This window comes from Anopheles stephensi, chromosome 2 (assembly GCF_013141755.1).
Source record: "Anopheles stephensi strain Indian chromosome 2, UCI_ANSTEP_V1.0, whole genome shotgun sequence".
In the NCBI taxonomy this organism is placed as follows: domain Eukaryota; kingdom Metazoa; phylum Arthropoda; class Insecta; order Diptera; family Culicidae; genus Anopheles; species Anopheles stephensi.
The window spans coordinates 83,301,648-83,320,155 of NC_050202.1; the positions used below are offsets into that span (position 1 = coordinate 83,301,648).

The window sequence follows — 18,508 nt, forward strand, 5'->3', positions numbered from 1 at the left end:
TTGGCGTTGACAGCAGTAATCATCGTCCGAATGCGACTGTGAACCCTTCCGGGCAAGTACCACCGGCAGCACAGCGACCTAACGGAGGTGGTGGTCCAAATCCGATTCCGGTTGCTGTAAATGCTGGTGTTAGCAATGTGCCAAGCACCACCAACGGTGGACCATCAACAGCGACGGCCGTCGGTAGTGGTGGTGGTGTAAATGCAGGCCCAACAAATGCCGCCGGTGATCAGATCGATCTAGAGCTTAAACAGTTTATCGTGGAGAAGAAAGAGCTGGACAGTTCCTGCCCATCGTCGCCAACGAATGGTGTGCTGCTGATGCAGGGGCAACAGCAGTTGCTGGCGGATTCGGATGATTTGCTCGATTCGAAGGATTCGAAGGTAAGGAGCGAGAGTGTTTGACAGGAGTAAATCGGGGACTGAAGATTATAGAGTGTCTAGAACTCAAACTAAACTCCTATTAAAGGCGCCCAACAAGGAATCTAAAACTTGATGAAAATTAAATGATATTGTGGGCGTTCACAGTGAATTAATCAAAGGTTTAAACTATTTAATATTTACTATTTAATTTGAATTATGTCCTCACCTGTTAATCTGTGTATAAATAAAAAATATTCATCATCACTTAATATTACATCCAAAGAAATTGTAACTATACCGTGTGTTTGAAGCTTTACTTGATCTTATCGTAACATTCGATATGATGTTCGACAGAAAGACTTACTGTTTACACCTGCTTTTACCACTAATTTCATCAGCCTCGTCGTAATTACTCGCCCCTAGATGTATGCAATTCTTATGATTACGCCCGACTATAATCACCAATGAATTGTTCACAAGTTAAATAAGAATAAATCGAAGCTTTGGATTCTTTCACCCGAAAAGTCATCATGCAGATAAGTCATTTACCCAGTACAGCGCTGGAAAGTGAATAAAACGTGTAAAATTAAGAAAATTGTCCGTTACAACTCACCTTCTAACACTGCAATCTACGATAGCTAAGAACGTGTAATGCACATTGTCTACCTTTAGGCGTAAATAGCATCCATTTAAAAGTATTCGAGCATTGAGCGAAAAGTTCTCGAATATTGTTAGATTTACAGCTATAGTCGATGTATCGGAATAAATCTTTTTCACTCTTGAATTACAATGGAAGCTTTGAGCCGACTTTTATAACCCATTTTAATCATTTATTTAGAACTATCCGTAGTGTGTAAGACCGAAGCTTTTACCAATAAACCACCATTTTGCTAGATGTTTTTAAGTCATAATTAGCATTTTAGATAAGAACAAAGCTCTCACCCCTACGTCTTGTTGCACCATCTTATCCGTAACGCGTTAAAAAGGCAAAACCCCATTCTCCGCCAATTACACAACGAAAGGAGGCTTATTACCTTCAATTATTAACGGTAAATATGTTTCCAAAGTGCAACAATTGAAAGCTCACACCGAAAGTGTCACCGAAACTTCACAGTGTTTCTTCCTTCCCCCTCGAACTACCTCCCAGCACTCTCGCTGCGTCCAACATTCTCTCGCATTCTTTTTTTGCTCCCCGGGACAGGCATTTCGTTTTTAATTACACCCCGTCCCGTGTGAGTACGGCCACCGCCACACGCTGACAGCGACATGGAAGAACGCTTCTCCGGTTAAAGGGGGTTCGTTTTTCATAAGCCTCGCTTGCCGGGTGGACAGGGGGGTGGAAATTATGGGCAAATTTTACCACCACCCAGCCGCAATCATCACGTCGTCCGCAATCCGACACTTCCGGTGGCCTGTAAGTCTTCCGCTACTTGACTCCCTCCGCGAGGCGGGATCCTGGAACAAAAGGCGGAGCTGAGTAGTGTCGTTCTGATGTCTCCAGCAGGCCGTTTGGGGGCGATCTTTACAGCTTTCATATGTTTACGAGGGTGTTTTTCGCTCCTTGCCGCTGGGATATCTGTTGCATTGCGTAATTCAAGTAGCACTGGACGCATGAACACCTCCACAACACTGCAGCTTAATTACACCGGAGCTAATTTAACTTGGTAGCTCGTTTTCTCTGTCTTGGTTTAACGATCAGTCTAGCCGTTGCTGCGAGGAGTCAGTGGAGTTTAGAATCGATTAAGGACCTTCAGTGTTTTAAGCCAAACCAATTCTCTAACAACACTAAATGGACTTTGTTTTCCCTATTTCGAGGTAGCTCCGACGGCAGATTGAATTCAAATAAATTCTGTATTAGTAAAGTCTTTTCAACTTCCTAACATCCCTCTCTTGCACTTGCAGATCTTCACCTCCAAGGCGGACCTGCAGCTGCACACGCAAATTCACATGCGTGAGGCCAAGCCCTACAAATGCTCCCAGTGCAATAAGGCGTTCGCCAACTCGAGCTATCTGTCCCAGCACACGCGCATCCATCTCGGCATCAAGCCGTACCGGTGCGAGATCTGTCAGCGCAAGTTCACCCAGCTGTCCCATCTGCAGCAGCACATCCGGACGCACACCGGCGACAAACCGTACAAATGTCGGCATTCGGGCTGCCTCAAGGCGTTCTCCCAGCTGTCCAACCTGCAGTCCCACTCGCGCTGTCACCAGACGGACAAACCGTTCAAGTGCAACTCCTGCTACAAGTGCTTCTCCGACGAACCGTCGCTTCTGGAGCACATCCCGAAGCACAAGGAGTCGAAGCACCTGAAGACGCACATCTGCCAGTACTGTGGCAAGTCCTACACGCAGGAAACCTACCTGTCCAAGCACATGCAGAAGCACGCCGAGCGGACGGACAAGCGGCCACCGATCGGGGCGCGAAGCAGTAGCAGCACGGTCAACCTGAGTGCGTCCACGCCTGGAAGTAGCAACAGTTCGGGCAGTGGTAGCGCATCGAACGGTGCTACGACGACGGCCGGCCCTGCCACCATGACTGGGGAGAGCACCTTCTGGCCGAAGGTAAGCCCAGACTCGGCGGCGGCCACCATCAACGATGTCATCAACCAGCAGAACAATCATCACGACTTCAGCTTGACTCCGAACGGTAGCGCAACGAACGGGAGCAATGGAAGTACCGGCAATGGGCCTAACGCGACCAATGGCCCACAGTCACAGGGTGGAGGTAACACGGTGCATGGGGCCGGGTCCGATCTGGCCGGAGCACACCATCAGCGGGATGATGCTGTCGATGAGCTTGTTGGACCGGCTCGAGGGCCTCCCGATAATGCAAACACACCGAACGGAAGCTCCAACACTGGCCCCGGTAATCAACCGGCTGCTCAGCAACAACAGCAACACAACGGAACGGCCACAACCATGAACGGTAACCTCGCGATCCCACCGGTCTCGACGCCCATGTCCGCTAGCTACGACTCGAACAGCATAGCGAAGGCCACCAGCAATTCGGCCTTCACGCCGATCAACGCGATGCCACCGCATCTGAACAGCCTGCAGCACCATCACCAGCTCGCGACCCAACGGCCCTCCTATCTGTACGATGCCATCAGCTTCCAGAACCAGAAGGCGGCCATGGCGCAGAGTCCCTCGAACGCATTCCCCAACCAGCTGATCTCGCTGCACCAGATACGCAATTACGCGCATCAACCGGCCGGTGGGCTAATGGCCGGTGAGCATCTGCTCGGCGTTACGGTCGGTCCGGGAGGCAAGGATAAGGGTTAAAGACCTGACAGCTTCGCACGTTTTGTTCCCCCGATGATCCCGATGAAATTCCAGCTACCATAGCAACTCCTATTCCACCTGTGTACATACCACGCTTGACGATCGACCGATCACGACCGATCGACGGGTTGAGCTATCCGGAACGGGCAAGCAACTGAGAGGCTAACAGAAATAGGATCTGATGATTCAGATTCAGTCTGATTCGAAGACTCCCTTACCGTTTGGAAAGGGGAGTTGAACCTTGAATCATCCTTGGGGGATACATCTCCCAACCCATCTCGCTCCAGGACATATCTGTTATCCCGTGCTCCTTAAACCCGTCGAACCCCTTATGTTGCTGCATTTATTTAAACGATTATTTTACACCAAACTCTGTCTCTTCTGCTGTGTAGTGGATTCTTTAGATGTACAAGCATTACCCTAAGCAAAACGCGACCTAATAACGAGACACAATTAACTGAACAGGACCGTCCAAATGACTCCTAACGTCAAGCTGATCGCTACTTTCCTTCCTGCCCGCTTTGTGTCCGCGGTGTCCGTGCGAGGTTTAGTTTCCTACATACAACTGTGATAAACCAGCAGGATGGATACATCTTGCAAAAGATTGCTCCAGTCTCGCTTGCGTTTCCTTCCTTTCCAGCCGTGTCCTTGCTATTATATATATCTCGTCCCGCGTTTCCCCGAGTAAACTCCAAACAACCTACTTCAACTCCTTGATAAGATAAGAACAAAACCCCCGGCGTTGACTTGCGATGTTTGATTAGAGATGTAAAAAAAAATAACTTCGATAGCTTATTCCCGTTCACGCAACGAAAAGGAAAAGCATTCTAGGGCTTGCAGGCAAACAAGGTTCCTCGTGTGAACTACTTGTGTATGAGACGTATACGTGTAAAATTTAATGTGAGCACTGCGTGCGTTTAGGTTACAATCAATGGTGCAGTATTGACATTTTCCCGCATCATCTTACTTCGCTCATACTTACTTGCAAATCAGAAACTCAATCTCAATCCCGAAATCCATTCCATCGACAGGAAGAAAACATAATAAATACTTAGACAGGACGACAACGGTGAGCAGTGGCATCTCTTTGTTGAGTGAGGGTAGATATGCCACCGAGCGAAAGCAACGAAATAATGAGAGGAAACTACTAAATATAAGTAATGGAAAATTATAAAACTAACTTACAACACACAGAAACAAACACACACAAACACGACCATCGTTGACTGTCGATGGTGCAAAGCATAGGCAAACCTTTACGCTAAGTAAAATTTAAAACCTGTAACTTAAGTAACTGAATCTCTGAACGTGCCCCACTGTTGGGCAGTTCGCTACAAGTGTGTGTTTGTGTGCGTGTGTGTATGAGCACCACCGGCTAACGGTCGATGTTTCTTGTTCTCGCGTTCTTTTATTGCGATCGTCTGAGCAAACAACATTTACCTTTAAACGAAATTGTAGGTCCCGCCTCGAAGGACCTATGTGAGCAAATGGAAAGGTTATAATAATTTTTATTTGTATCATTGTATCTGAACATCTCCCACAACAAAATACCACACACACACACAAAAACACCCACACACGTGGATACACACACAGCCACATGAAACATACAAAACTATGAAACTATTTGAAAAATCGAATAAAAATAAAACTCTTATAAATGTATGTAAATTACCTAATCGGTTGTTTTATTAATGTATTAAAACTGAAGTAGGACAAATTAAATGAAAGAACGATTGAATCAAACGTTGAGTAGAAAGGTATGCAACCCGCATAACAGAACGACCTGTTTAAAACCTGTATCAACCGTCGTTTTAAACCCGTTTGTCAGCAAGGAGCCATTGCTTTTGTGTGGGCATCCCACTGTGCTACGACATCCTCCCGCTCAAGTAGTGAACCTTGTGCTATACCCGCACTTTGACAATCAGCTGTTGAGAGAGAAAAACAACAAACACCAACTTGCAAAACAATCTCGCCCATTTTTTGATAAAGTTTGTTGATACGGGTGCTGGAAATTGCGGCATATTTTCTATAATTACTTATCTTGTGTGTATCTTCAATTAATAAGACAAACCATTGCCCGAAAAGAGATAAGAATTCGAAAACGTCATACATTCCTTGCTCGTAGTATCACAATAAATCGCCTTGATCGATTTCATGGTGAACAACATGTATACACATCTTTCGGGAGGCCGAGCCAACATACAGCTGCTGCAAGAAGCTGCTGTGCGCGAATTCGTTAAAATTCTAGATCGATGCGAAGGAACAAAGGTAAATCAACAGCAGCAGCAGCATCACCATCCCAACCAGGCAACCTTTCTGTAATGTGTTGCGTTGTTATCCTCCTCCAGGCTATCATATGGGATGAGTCATTGGGTGGACCGGTCGGGCTGGTGGCACGGTACACATTCCTTAAGGAGCACCACGTTACCAAGATGTATCCACTGCGGTCGGAAGCATGGACGGATATCGATGTGAAGAACATTATCTTCATAACACGCCCACATCAAACGCTGATGGATTACATCGCCAACAACATTCACGAGGAGGAACGCAAGCGAAAAGGTTTGAAAGGCTTGTATTTTCCGTCTTGTTTCATGCTAACAAGCAAATCTCCTTTCCATTTCAGTGTCCCGCAAGGAATATTTCCTGTATTTTCTTCCCAAAAAATCGTTCCTTTGCGAAAAGCGACTCCAGATCAAGGGAGTGCACGGCAGCCTTTCCTACATCGGTGAGTTTCGCTGTGAGTTTTTCCCATTCGACAATGATCTCCTTTCCATGGAGCTGAAAGATGCCTACAAGGAGATCTACATCGAGGGTGACACGAGTTCGCTCCACCAATCCGCTTGTGCGCTTGTTGCGCTACAGAAACTATACGGACGCATTCCGAAGGTTTACGGCATCGGAAGCTACGCGCAGCGTGTTTGGGAGATTACAAAAGCCCTGACCGAGGAAGATGGACACGTAATCAATAATGTCGAGAAAGGTGTCATCGACCAGATGCTCATTATCGATCGTTCGACCGACCTGATGAGTGTGCTGGCAACGCAACTCACCTACGAAGGGCTGATAGATGAGATTTTCGGCATCAACAATACGACGGTGAATCTGCCGGCGGAAAAATTCAACACTGGCGAAGGTCTTTCGACCGACAGGAACACCGAAAAAAGCCAATTCATACTGAACTCGAAGGAGCAACTGTACACGGAGCTGAGGGACAAAAACTTCAACGCGGTCGGTGCGGTTCTGTCGCGCATGGCTAAATCTATTCGATCGCGAGCGAACGAAAACCATGGCGAAAAGTCAATTCAAGAACTGAAGAAATTTGTCGAAAGTTTGCCACACATCAAGTCAAACGAGCAATCGCTTGCGACACACACCACGATCGCTGAGCTGGTGCAGGATGTGATCTCGTCACACGCATTCCTGGACGTGTTGGGATGTGAGCAAGAATTCCTGCTCTGCTCCGACGTGGATAAACCGAACAGCTTCATCGAGGATATGATTGCGAAGGAGGCACCGATACGGAACGTGCTTCGATTGATTTGCATGCAATCGATAGCCGGATCGGGCCTGAAGCCCAAAGTATTAGACTACTACAAACGCGAGCTGGTGCAGGTTTACGGATTGAAAACGCTCCTTACGCTGGGTAACCTCGAAAAGGCGGGCCTACTTCGAGCGCAGACCGGATCCCGCACCTATCACGTGCTTCGCAAAACACTCAATCTTACCGCCGAAACACCGGAAGAAGTGTCGCCGAAGGACATTACGTACGTGCACAGTATCTACGCACCGCTGTCCGTGCGCATCGTTGAGCAGCATCTGAAACCGAACGGATGGCAACTGTTGACGGAAAAGCTTTCTTCACTACCGGGACCAACGTTTGAAGATTTTCAAGCTTCCCCGAGCTTGAGCAGTCGACGCGGTTCGTTTACCAGTGAAATGTCCCAGTCCGACATTCCGCGAGTGATTGTGGTGTTCTTCATCGGTGGATGCACGTTTGCGGAGGTTTCTGCTCTTCGGTTCCTCGCGCAACAGGATGAGAACAACGTGGAGTTTGTTATCTGCACGACAAAGCTCATCAATAAGAACACGTTCCTGGACTCGTTCATTGAAGCGTAGAGCAAGGTTACGTTTGTGGCATCGCATTGCGTAGGGCGTAGCGATGATGCCTTTCCGAATAACACAAATATCGCTTGTATTTAAGTAACGAATAAATAAAATATATTAAATAGTGACCGGAAAGCATTTATTTTTCTGTAAACGTATGGTCACACTTGAAAAGAAAATAAGTTCCTTAGCACTTACCGTAAAAAGAAAAAAACTCTTGCTCGTTGCGTTGTGCTTTTCCAAGGCGCTGTTCGTCACTCATATTTACCGTTTATCTGGCACGATGAGCGTTGCATGTGGTTATATTTCGATGTACTGGACGCTGTCAACACACTTTTACTTCATTGGCAAACAGAATAAGAGTTCGAAAACTACAATTTTATCATCAAAAGCTCCTCCGGACACACTTTCAACGTCCCGTTTGAACGCACAACAGTTGACATTTGTTTGTTTGTTTTCCTCGACCGCACGAAGCTGAAACGGGCGGCCGAACGTCGCCCGAACACTGACAGCGCACCCGAGCGTTGACAGCACCCTTGTCTTCTTGTTCTTGCACGACCGTTTTGACGTTTCGGGGTAATGTTTGAGTGTGTGCCTGTATGTATGTATGTTTTTTGTGTGAAATCGCCATTTTGTGTTTCAGGGCGATGTGAATACGGACCAACGAAACAAGGGAAAAAAGGTTAATATCGGACGATTCGGTAGCAACATTTGACGAATTCACGATCTCACTGGCACGGGACGCTGTTGACCAGCGAAAAGCACACGTTCCAAACCCTAGGCACGGTGACGGGGCAGCCCGATTGGACGAGATTGCATGAAGGAGGGTGGCTGCTCGGTGTTACGAAAATCTCTGCACCCGTCTTGCGGTGGAAACTTTCATCCACCCTCGATTATCCCAATCTCTCCGGTGCTTGGTCCGCCAGCCGCCGTGCGGTCAGGCTGCAAATTATACAAATTTGGCAATCTCGAAAGCAGAAAGTGCCAGTGAAGAAACAATTAAATGTTTCTCCCATGTACGTGTGCCCGCGTGTATTTGTGCATGTGTGTGTGTGTGTGTGTGTGTGTGTGCGTGTGAATGAAAACGTATGTCCCCGCCGCACACACCCACCGAATTGCTCTAGGCGTGGTCTGTGAGTGCGAAAAGACGGAGAACCTGCCTGCCTGCATGCTGCGGAGTGGTGGGTGATACGATTTGGTGGTGAACACTGCGGCAGCGGCCGCGCTAGTTTCTGTGTGAAAAAAAGAATGGTGTAAGGTGAAGAAAACTAATGAAACCAAATAAAACATGACACACATGCGGCCGGCCGACCTTGAAATACCTTGCCAAAAATTTGCCCAGCTAAAGGTCTAGCGGGTGTAGCGAGTGATTAAAAAGCAATTGACGGGGAAAAGCGGGTGAGGCAAGGGGGCATAACGCTGACACGAAAGGACATCTGTTTGCAGAATCGTACCGATACACAGAACATTATCAGCAGCAAGACGGGATTGTGCGTCACAGTCATTTGGAAGAAACGCAGCGTGCAGTGTGTGGTGTGTCGCGATTGTGTTGATCTATTAAATTAGCGATTGGTAATGCCGTTGTGTCACAGTGGCTTACCGCAAGAAGCTGGTGAAAAAAGGGCAAATTTCCACTCGCTACATTTGGCCTGACGACACTGGCGCAAGAGGTTTCGGTTTGACTTTTCTCTGTACGGGAGAACGATCCGGGTTGGGTTTTGATGCCATCCATGGCGAGATAGAAACCGGTGCCTTTACCATTCTACCACTCGCTCGGTGGTCCTAGTCAATGGAAAATCCGCACCAATTGGTAAAATTAATTAGACTCTCTTCTTCTGCACGAAGAAAGTCTTTCTTCTCGCCACTCTTCCTTGTGAGAAGATCGAATCATGTTCATTGCGTGTGAATCATAGGGAATGTTGCAATGATCGGAGAAGGCTATGAAATGTTCAGTCAACAGCCGTTGTTAGGTTACACCTGCAATACAGCTGGGCAAATCACCTCCAATAGGAACGAATAAATAATCCCTCTAATTTCTCCCCAATAGGTTCGGCGAAACTAGAGCATACACCCTTAAAATCCCAACTCTGCCTGCTCTAGCCGCGGCGGAAGTGGGAAGCGTTGTGCGTATCGTGACGACAACCACCATCAGCTTCAAAAGCTCGATTTTTGCGCAACGGATTAGTGTGCTCGACAAATACCAATAATTGCCCCCGGGGATCGCGGCCGAATCGTCGAATGATCGATTCATTAGTGTATCCAGTATGTGTGTGCCTAGTACCGCGGCCATCGGTTAAGGAATTTTAAATGTCTCGAAGAAGGAAGTGTTTCAACAGCAGCATCTCTTTCTTAATATCACCTTACCCCAAGCACACGGTGGGTTGGTGAGCTAGTGTTTTAATGTGTTTAATGTGTAAAGATAAACGGTTACGGAAGTGTAAGTGTGAAGCGAAAGCAACTACGACCGCTAGATTTATTGCGGGCAAGATTGAAGAAACAGAAAAACGCCCAAGCCCCAGTGACGGTGAGGCTTGCTCGGGTGGTGTTGTGAGTGCGAACAGAACACGCCGGTGCGCATTCGCGTAACGCGGGTGGCGACAGTGGTGCGACGATGAGGCCGGGAAGCCTAAAAGACCCCGAGATAGCAGAACTCTTCAACAAACATGACCCGGAAAAGATATTCGAGGATTTGCGCGAGATCGGGCACGGTTCGTTCGGTGCGGTGTACTACGCCAAATGCAACCTTACGCCCGAGATCGTCGCGATCAAGAAGATGTCCTACATGGGCAAACAGAGCATGGAAAAGTGGCAGGACATCCTGAAGGAGATCCGGTTCCTGAGGCAGCTCAACCACCCGAACACGATCGAGTACAAGGGATGCTACCTGCACGAAAACACGGCCTGGCTGGTGATGGAGTACTGCGTCGGGTCGGCGTCGGACATTATCGAGGTGCACAAGCGCCCGCTGAAGGAGGACGAAATCTCCGCCATCTGTGATGGTGTGCTGCGTGGGCTGAGCTACCTGCACGGGCTCGGTCGTATCCATCGGTGAGTTTTTGATGGCGATTGTTTCGAAGCAGAGCAAACACAAACCTAACTACCATTCCGCTCCCCACAGTGACATCAAGGCTGGCAACATTTTGCTCACCGAGCAGGGCATCGTCAAGCTGGCCGATTTCGGTAGCGCCGCCATCAAGTGTCCGGCGAACAGTTTCGTCGGTACACCCTACTGGATGGCGCCGGAAGTGATCCTGGCGATGGACGAGGGCCAGTACGATGGGAAGGTGGATGTGTGGTCGCTGGGCATCACCTGTATCGAGCTGGCGGAGCGCAAACCTCCGTACTTTAACATGAACGCCATGTCCGCGCTGTACCACATCGCGCAGAACGATGCACCGTCGCTGCAGGCCCAGGAGTGGTCGGATATGTTTCGTAATTTCGTTGATTTTTGTCTCAAAAAGTCACCGATCGATCGGCCCACGTCCACGCAGCTGCTGAAGCACACGTTCGTCACGAGGGTACGGTCACCGAACGTGTTGATCGATTTGATTGCTCGGTAAGGATAAGCGTGCTCTGAACAAACTTTTGTATGTAGAGGCTAACAATCCACCATTCATTCGCACAGAACGAAAGCCGCCGTCAGGGAGCTGGACAATCTGAACTATCGCAAGATGAAGAAGATCCTGATGGTGGATTGCGAGACGGAGAGCAACATCGGCGACGCGGAGGACACGCCGGACGAGCAGATCGGTGGGGACAGCAGCAAGAGCAACAGCATCACCTCCGAACACTCACTGCCATCGGTCGATCAGCAGCAGCAGCAGCAGCAGCAGCAGCACAGCGGGCTGATGAGGAACTCGTCCCGATCCCGGCCGGCCAACGCGATGTCCTCGATTCACAACAATTCGTCCGGCGGCGGCAATGTGCGCGACAGTATGCTGTCGAACGTGATGCTGGCCGGCATGGGTGGCAGCGGTTCGGGCAGCAGTGGCAGTGGCATGATGATGGCAAGCGGTATGGGTGGTATGGGCGGCACGAGTGGAATGCAGGTGGGCAGTGCGGGTGCCGTCGGTGCCGGTGGACAGGCGAACATGGGTGCTAACATGGGCTACCACCACCATCACAACTCCTCTAGTCCGGTCGTGTCGGCCCACCATCACCCGCAGCACAACCACAATCACGTGTCGCAGGTGGCGGCCAATGCCGTTGCCGATCACGGTGCCAACAACTTCGCTACGATCCGTACGACCAGTATTGTGACGAAGCAGCAGAAGGAACACATGCAGGTAAGTTTGCTGAGTGGGGAGAGTGGATGGAGAGTGAGGTTTGTTTAATGGCGAATTTTGCCTTCGGTCAAGGAGGAAATGCACGAGCAAATGTCGGGCTACAAGCGTATGCGGCGGGAGCATCAGGCCGCGCTGGTGAAGCTGGAGGAGAAGTGCAAGGTGGAGATGGAGCAGCACAAGTCCGCCCTGGACAAGGAGTACGATCTGTTGCTGCACAACTTTACCCGGGAGCTGGACAAACAATCGGTAAGCACCATCCGGAAGTGAACGGGTGTGCCGCTCAGTCGAATGCTAAATTTTTTGGTGCAATACTTCCCGTCAGGCAAAACATCAGCAAGAGATTGTGCGAAGGGTTAAGCAGAATGACGCGGCAGAGAAGAAGCTGCACAAGGAAATATCGACCCGGCAGGAGGGCGACCGGAAAGCGTTCGAAATCCATCGAAAGAAGGAGTACAAGGCGAACAAGGAGCGCTGGAAACGGGAGCTCTCGATGGACGACACGACGCCCAAGCGGCAGCGGGATGCAACGTTGCAGTGAGTGTGCGCACTAGGGGCCACTGTGCTTCCCCGCCCGACTAAGCGTGATTCCCGTTTCTCTCGCACAGATCGCAAAAGGACAACCTGAAGCAGGCGGAGCAGCAGGAGGAACAGCGGTTGCTGCGGGTACAGAAGAACTACATCGAGCTGGAGATGCGCAAGTTCCGCAGGAAAAAGATGGGACTGCTGCACGATCTCGAGGATCAGCTGTTGCGTGACGTAAGTTGTAATGCCGGCGCTTCTCCGTACGGCTATGTTTTCACCTGGTTTGCACCTTTGGAACCCATTGCAGGAGCTCAGCAAGAAGCAGCAACAGCTGGAGCAGGCACACGCCATGCTAATCAAACACCACGAAAAAACTCAAGATCTCGAGTATCGCCAGCAGAAGAGCGTGCATGCACTTAGAGAGGAGCAGGTAATACCGGCATCCACACGCTGCATCTCTCTGCTGATTGTTACTAACCGCTGATGTTCTCGTCCCACCTCCCACTTGCTACAGATATCAAAACAGCATGAAAGCGAACTGCGAAACCAAAAGGAGTACATGGACAGGGCCGAGCGAGAGTTGTTACGAAGACACGCACTCGAATTGAAACAGCAACCAAAGAGCCTGAAGGTAGCGTTTCGTGAACCGACCGAACCGAGAAGGGAACCCCCGCCTTGCGTTAATGCTCTTGTCTTTCTTTTTCTGTCCACCACAGCAAAAAGAACTCCAGATTAGGAAACAGTTCCGTGAGACGTGTAAAACACAAACAATCCAGTATAAGGCACTGAAGCGGCAGATACTGCAGACGACACCGAAGGAAGAACAAAAGGCTGTGATAAAGCAACTGAAGGAAGAGCAACATCGTAAGTTAACACTGCTCGGTGATCAGGTACGCTGCTTTCCCTACTTTCCGGGTTTTTATCCGGCCCGTGGCAATTCGTAACTATTGACCGGTTCCCCTTTCGTTGGGTGCAGTACGAACAAAGTATTGCTGACATGCTGCAGAAGCAGAGCCTTCGGTTGGACGAGAGCCAGGAGGTCGAGTGCCACCAGCTGAAGGATCGGTTACAGTACGAGCTGGACATACTGACCGCTTACCAGAGCAAGAATCGCATGCAGGCGCAAGCGCAACGCGACCGCGAGCGCAAGGAGTTGGAGGATCGGGTCAGCGTGAGACGGGCGCTGCTCGAGAGCAAGGTACGTGCATTCGTGCGCACTTTTTGGTAAAAAACAAGTTTAATACGTGTTTGTCGCCCCCCCCAGATGGAAACTGAGCTGCAGCAGTTCAATCAGGAGCGTGCCGAGCGGATCCGCCAGCTGAAGGAGAAACACGACAAGCAGCTTGAGGCGTTTGACGAAGAATCTGCCCGGATGGGCTTCAGGTAAGTCGTCTGGCGCTCGGTGTGCGTTACATCAATTTAATGTCCCCTTTCACCCCTCCCAGCGCACTGGCCTTAGCGGAAGCATCGAAAGAAACGTACCCGGACGAGGAGGGCAGCCTGTCCGGATCGATGCTGAGCCTGGCGCACAGTAACAGTTCCACCAGCTTCCCGGCTGGTTCGCTATAGCATAAGTCCGCCAGATGGATGACCCTGTCGAGTCAGCATTCGATGTAAGCAAAGCGCCGGCGGCCTCCCTTTTTCCGCGTCCGGAACGGCTCACCAGGAGAGTGTGTGTGTGTTTAGGAAGAGAGAGAGAGAGAGTGGGACGTTTCGAGATGAGATGGCCGCCACACACCACACGGTTAGACTGATGATATAGGATCAATCAATTTGGAGTGATGGTTTCGTTCGGGCATGCAATCGAAAGTTTGCAATCAATCCATTGTTCTGCGTGCACCTGGGTGCACCAAACCCCCCCACACACACGCACACGCACACGCACTGCTAGCTGTATGTGTGTGTGTGGTGTGTTTTTTGACATTTTGATAAATGTACTCGCGTATGGTTTTCTTCTTTTCTTTTTTTTTAAATGTACGTTTGTTGCTTTCCCTCGTTTGTTCTGTGTTACCATGCGCGCACTGTAGGCACCAGCCCCACCCACACATCAATATTCGGTTTTGAGCTTTAATAATTGTATCGTTAAGACGACAGTCACGACTACCGACTACTACCGCGAATGTTTCGGTTTTGCTTTTAGTTTTTGTTTTATTTCGGGCCCGAGTCAGCCCCCGAGAGACGCCGGCGGGGAGAGGGGGGGGGGGGGGGTGGTTAGGGTGGTTTGTCTTAGGAAATTGTTAAATATTTGGAAACAAACAAAAAGCAACCGTGACCATACTGTAGCTGGATTTTTTTTCGTTAATTTTTTCGCACCTGTTGTGTTGTGACCGAGATCGCCCCCCCCCTCCCCCCCCACCCCCGTAGAGCTACCTACCATACCGCCGAAAGAATGTCTAGTCAACGTGCTCTAATTGAAACCTTTTCTTCTATCTTATCGTCGTGCTAAATTACAACAAAATACACCCTAAAGCACACTAAATTAAACACAAAAAAAACGAAAAAAAAAGCTAAAAATACTCAACACAACCTATTACTACTACTACTACTTCTACTACTACTATTGAATGCTTCTTAAGCAGCAAGGAGCCAGGCCCAACCGACCGACTTCCTTCCCCCATTCGTTACTATTCTAAACGAAGCTGTAAGCGCCTTTCTTGCGCGAGCGAGAAGATGATTTATTGTAAGTTTTTTTTTCTGTTTCGACTGCGTCTGAGGAAAAGCAAACAATCGTCATCACCAGACGGAAAAGCTCTGCGTTGAGGCCAAATTGTTGGACAAATAGTAGTTAAAATCAATCCTATAACGACAAGATATTATAACTGCATATTCGCGTGCTGATAGATTATTGTAACGAAAAGTAGAACGTTGATTTGTTTTTATTTTAGTTATCGTTTTTCCTTTCTTTTCTTTTGCTTCTAAATTCGGCGGTAAACACACACACACACACAACACACGTTCGTTACGTTATTAAGTTAAATGTATATAGCATTGAGTACCGATATTATGGGCGTAGGTAGTATGGTGGTGTGTGTGTCTCTCTTTTAAGTCCCGATAGACAAAAACCATGAGGATTCGATGAATTCGAACACAGTACCCCGAATCGAGTCACACAGACCCAACCGTGAAACCGGAACTGGAAAGCTGGTGTGAAGCTTCGCGGAGCACGGGAAGGAGGAAAGGCAGAGTGCGGAAAGTGATACGATAAAAGGAAAAGGAAGGCATACCTAGGTATATGAATGTGGCACCGTGTGGCAGAAAACGCGAAATGTCTGTGTGTGTGTGAATTAAAGGTGAATTTCTATCGGTCAGGGGGATGGTGCATTTATAAGATTATACAGACACGAAATTATGTAGCACACACACGCACACTATAATCACCAATATCTCTTATAATGGCAAACATCCTTTTGCGCAGCCTTGGCAGATCTGAAACCACAGACACAGAAGCAAGTCAATCATAATGCTGGGGGGAGGGGGGCGAACGGGCGAACGAAACACAACAATATGAAACAGCGAACAGACAAAGCAAGTAATTGATTAAGAAGCAGCAGATTAAGTGGTGCGAACCAGATAGAAGGACATCCTTTAGACAATATAATGCGACCACACGACCGTAGTGACCGGTGGTCGATAGTGTAGCCGATTGAATGAATTGGTGGCCGTTTAAAGGGAGGCTATAGCAAACAAATGGGAGAGTAGGAGGGGGTGCATATGTAAGTACTAATTACAGTTGCGTCGCAGGCTTAGTAACAGAAAAAGAAGGGAAAGCGGGAAAATGGGAGGCAACGTTTATCAACACCCCCCCCCTGCAATTGCTTGCAGTTCTCTCACATCTTTCTTCTTTAAATCTACCACCAGAGAAGCGGTGAAGGGCACGGTTGAAGCACGAGAATCATTGGGTGCGCTTACCCGGCTGCTGCTGCTTTCCCTTTAAACCCGCTAACAACCGTACGTAGCGTAGCAGTAGTAGTAGTAGTAGTAGTAGTAAGTATCGTTCATCTTTCTAATGCTTGTGGAGCGAAAAAGACAGCAGCAGCCAATCAATCAGTTGCACTCCACCCGCCACTGTTTCACGCTATTCAAGTCGGAAAGCGGGATGGATGGGTCGGGCTGTGGGATAAGCCCCGCGTAAAGGTAGACGCGAACGAACAACACCCTTATTAACAATATAAACTAAGTAAGAATAATCAACTATTAGTATGGATATTAGCGATGCAAAGGGGAAAGGTAAGAAGCGGAACAAGAACGGAACTACACTTGTGGTGTAGTTGATTCGTGTGTGTGTGTGTTTTTTTTAAATATAAATCCATTGCTTTAGCGAACAAAGTATAAGCGCGCAGAGTAGCGTTAACGTAAGTACGTAGCTAAAGACAAAAATTGCAAGCCCAAGGGGGCGGCAGGCAAGACCATGGCCAGGTTGGTGATATATGGTGGTAAGGGAGCAACAGAACGGCAGAAAAAAGGGAAAATGTTTAGATGCCTCACACATGCACACCACCACAATTTTTACCGCAGCAAAAGCGTGATGAACAAAATATAGAAAAGGGGGGGAAGAAAAAGGCATAATAATTATAGCAGCAGAAGCAGCAAGCAAATAAACAATCTAATAGAAGTAAAGGAAAGCAAAAGCCCAGTAGAAGCGAACGCCTCCGCCATCGCGCCGCGTTTAATTATAATATAGCTGAGAAAACAGAACAAAAAAAGGAAACTCACACACACACACGCAAACGGAAGCTTGTGACGTTTTTGTAGCAGAAATAATTTAAAAAAAAAAGTAACGATAACGCTAATCATAATAATGCTACCAATACTCTAAGGGGCGGGAACCGAAATAACCAAAACAAGTCGAACGGGAAGAAGTGAGAACATCGACAGCTAATAAAAATGTTTCACGACGCTATAACAAACACACACACCGGCAAACAACCAACAACACAGCATAACACATGAGTGACACTCTCTCCTTATTGCACTATAAAGAAGGAGGTCCCTTTCACTACCTAACTAGCGCACGCTTGTGTATGTAAGGCACGATTGGGGACACGCACACACACACGTACGATACGTGTACGATTCTTTAAAGCATTTTATCTAGGATACAGTGAGGGAGGAAGGGGGGGGAGGGGCATACTACTAAGAACTGCTCGAATACCACTACCAACGAACGAACGAGGGGGGCGGGATTCAAAATGACAGTTAGAAGCAACGTCAACAGAATGAACAGCAACGCTACTAATATAATCGAATCGTATTAACTAACCTTTTTTTTGTTGCTGTACTTTTCAACCGTTTGGGTGTGCGTGTTCGCGTAACGGACAATACAATTTATTCGTAACTATATTCTGCCTGCTTCCCCTCCCCCCTTAAACCTGCCCCGTTTTGTAGTAAGCGGAGCGGAGAGCTTTTTCAAATTGGAAGGCGTTCTAGCTGGTCTCCTTCCAATGTTTGTGTGTGTGTGTGCTAGAGCAAGGATAAACATACGCAAGCAGCGCTCCCCTCTCCCCCTCCCCCCCCGCATACACTACCAGTTCCTGTATCATATTGCGAGGAGGATCCGTAGGACAGATGAGAGAGAGAGAGAGAGAGAGAGAGATCAGAGGCGGCAACACAGTTAGACGATTCGATTCGGTTTTGTACATACGATTAACTAATGTGAATAACAAGCAAGCCAACGAGAGCGAGAACGTGTAGGGTAGGGTAGGGAAGGTGGGTGGCACAGGATTGCGAAGTGAAGTGTGCAGAGGACGCGCGTCACATCCAATTTCAGACAAATACATACTCACAAAATGCGAAACAATTACATTTTTTTTTGTTTTGCTTGCCTTGTTTTTCGTACGTACAGGATTATCCGAAGCTTTCGTCTGCTCTGGTCCCTTGAGTCAGTCTGTGCCAGTTATGAAGGTGAGGAAGATCCTTATTCAAATTAGGATCAGCAGAAGCCGGCTT

At 48.3% G+C, this 18,508-nt stretch overlaps 3 protein-coding genes across 7 annotated transcripts in view; all 3 read left to right on the forward strand.

Annotated features, from left to right (window-relative positions):
* The window catches only part of LOC118505728 (zinc finger protein rotund), a 47,678-nt gene extending 43,000 nt beyond the window's left edge, over positions 1-4,678 (forward strand). For all 3 annotated transcript variants that reach the window (XM_036041915.1, XM_036041913.1, XM_036041914.1), the window contains one exon: positions 2,265-4,678. In XM_036041915.1, the coding sequence (XP_035897808.1) occupies positions 2,265-3,644 (1,380 nt within the window). In that variant the 3' untranslated portion in view covers positions 3,645-4,678. The remainder of the gene's footprint in view (positions 1-2,264) is intronic.
* Positions 4,679-5,563: 885 nt separating this feature from the next.
* Positions 5,564-7,892, forward strand: LOC118505729 (vacuolar protein sorting-associated protein 33A). The gene is made up of 3 exons (XM_036041916.1): positions 5,564-5,915; positions 5,996-6,209; positions 6,274-7,892. The coding sequence occupies exons 1-3, from the start codon at positions 5,802-5,804 to the stop codon at positions 7,764-7,766; spliced, it is 1,821 nt and encodes a 606-aa protein (XP_035897809.1). The 5' UTR covers positions 5,564-5,801; the 3' UTR covers positions 7,767-7,892.
* Positions 7,893-8,314: 422 nt separating this feature from the next.
* Positions 8,315-18,362, forward strand: LOC118505727 (serine/threonine-protein kinase Tao). Of its 3 annotated transcripts, none has more exons than XM_036041910.1 (13): positions 8,315-8,436; positions 9,802-10,802; positions 10,873-11,310; positions 11,380-12,040; positions 12,113-12,286; positions 12,363-12,574; positions 12,646-12,796; positions 12,870-12,992; positions 13,077-13,193; positions 13,279-13,452; positions 13,539-13,760; positions 13,827-13,945; positions 14,008-18,362. In XM_036041910.1, the coding sequence occupies exons 2-13, from the start codon at positions 10,366-10,368 to the stop codon at positions 14,129-14,131; spliced, it is 2,952 nt and encodes a 983-aa protein (XP_035897803.1). In that variant the 5' UTR covers positions 8,315-8,436; positions 9,802-10,365; the 3' UTR covers positions 14,132-18,362. The 3 variants fall into 3 exon arrangements, with proteins under 3 accessions (XP_035897803.1, XP_035897805.1, XP_035897804.1); XM_036041912.1 differs by having other exon boundaries at positions 12,116-12,286; XM_036041911.1 differs by lacking the exon at positions 8,315-8,436 and adding an exon at positions 8,936-9,012.
* Positions 18,363-18,508: the final 146 nt, after the last annotated feature.

Coding starts and splice junctions, on each gene's coding strand:
- LOC118505729 (XM_036041916.1), top strand. CDS start 5,802: ATGGTGAACAACATGTATACACATCTTTCGGGAGGCCGAGCCAACATA. Junction 5,916..5,995: donor ATCGATGCGAAGGAACAAAG/GTAAATCAACAG, acceptor ATCCTCCTCCAG/GCTATCATATGGGATGAGTC. Junction 6,210..6,273: donor GGAGGAACGCAAGCGAAAAG/GTTTGAAAGGCT, acceptor TTTCCATTTCAG/TGTCCCGCAAGGAATATTTC.
- LOC118505727 (XM_036041910.1), top strand. CDS start 10,366: ATGAGGCCGGGAAGCCTAAAAGACCCCGAGATAGCAGAACTCTTCAAC. Junction 11,311..11,379: donor TTGATCGATTTGATTGCTCG/GTAAGGATAAGC, acceptor TCATTCGCACAG/AACGAAAGCCGCCGTCAGGG. Junction 13,194..13,278: donor AGCAACCAAAGAGCCTGAAG/GTAGCGTTTCGT, acceptor TGTCCACCACAG/CAAAAAGAACTCCAGATTAG.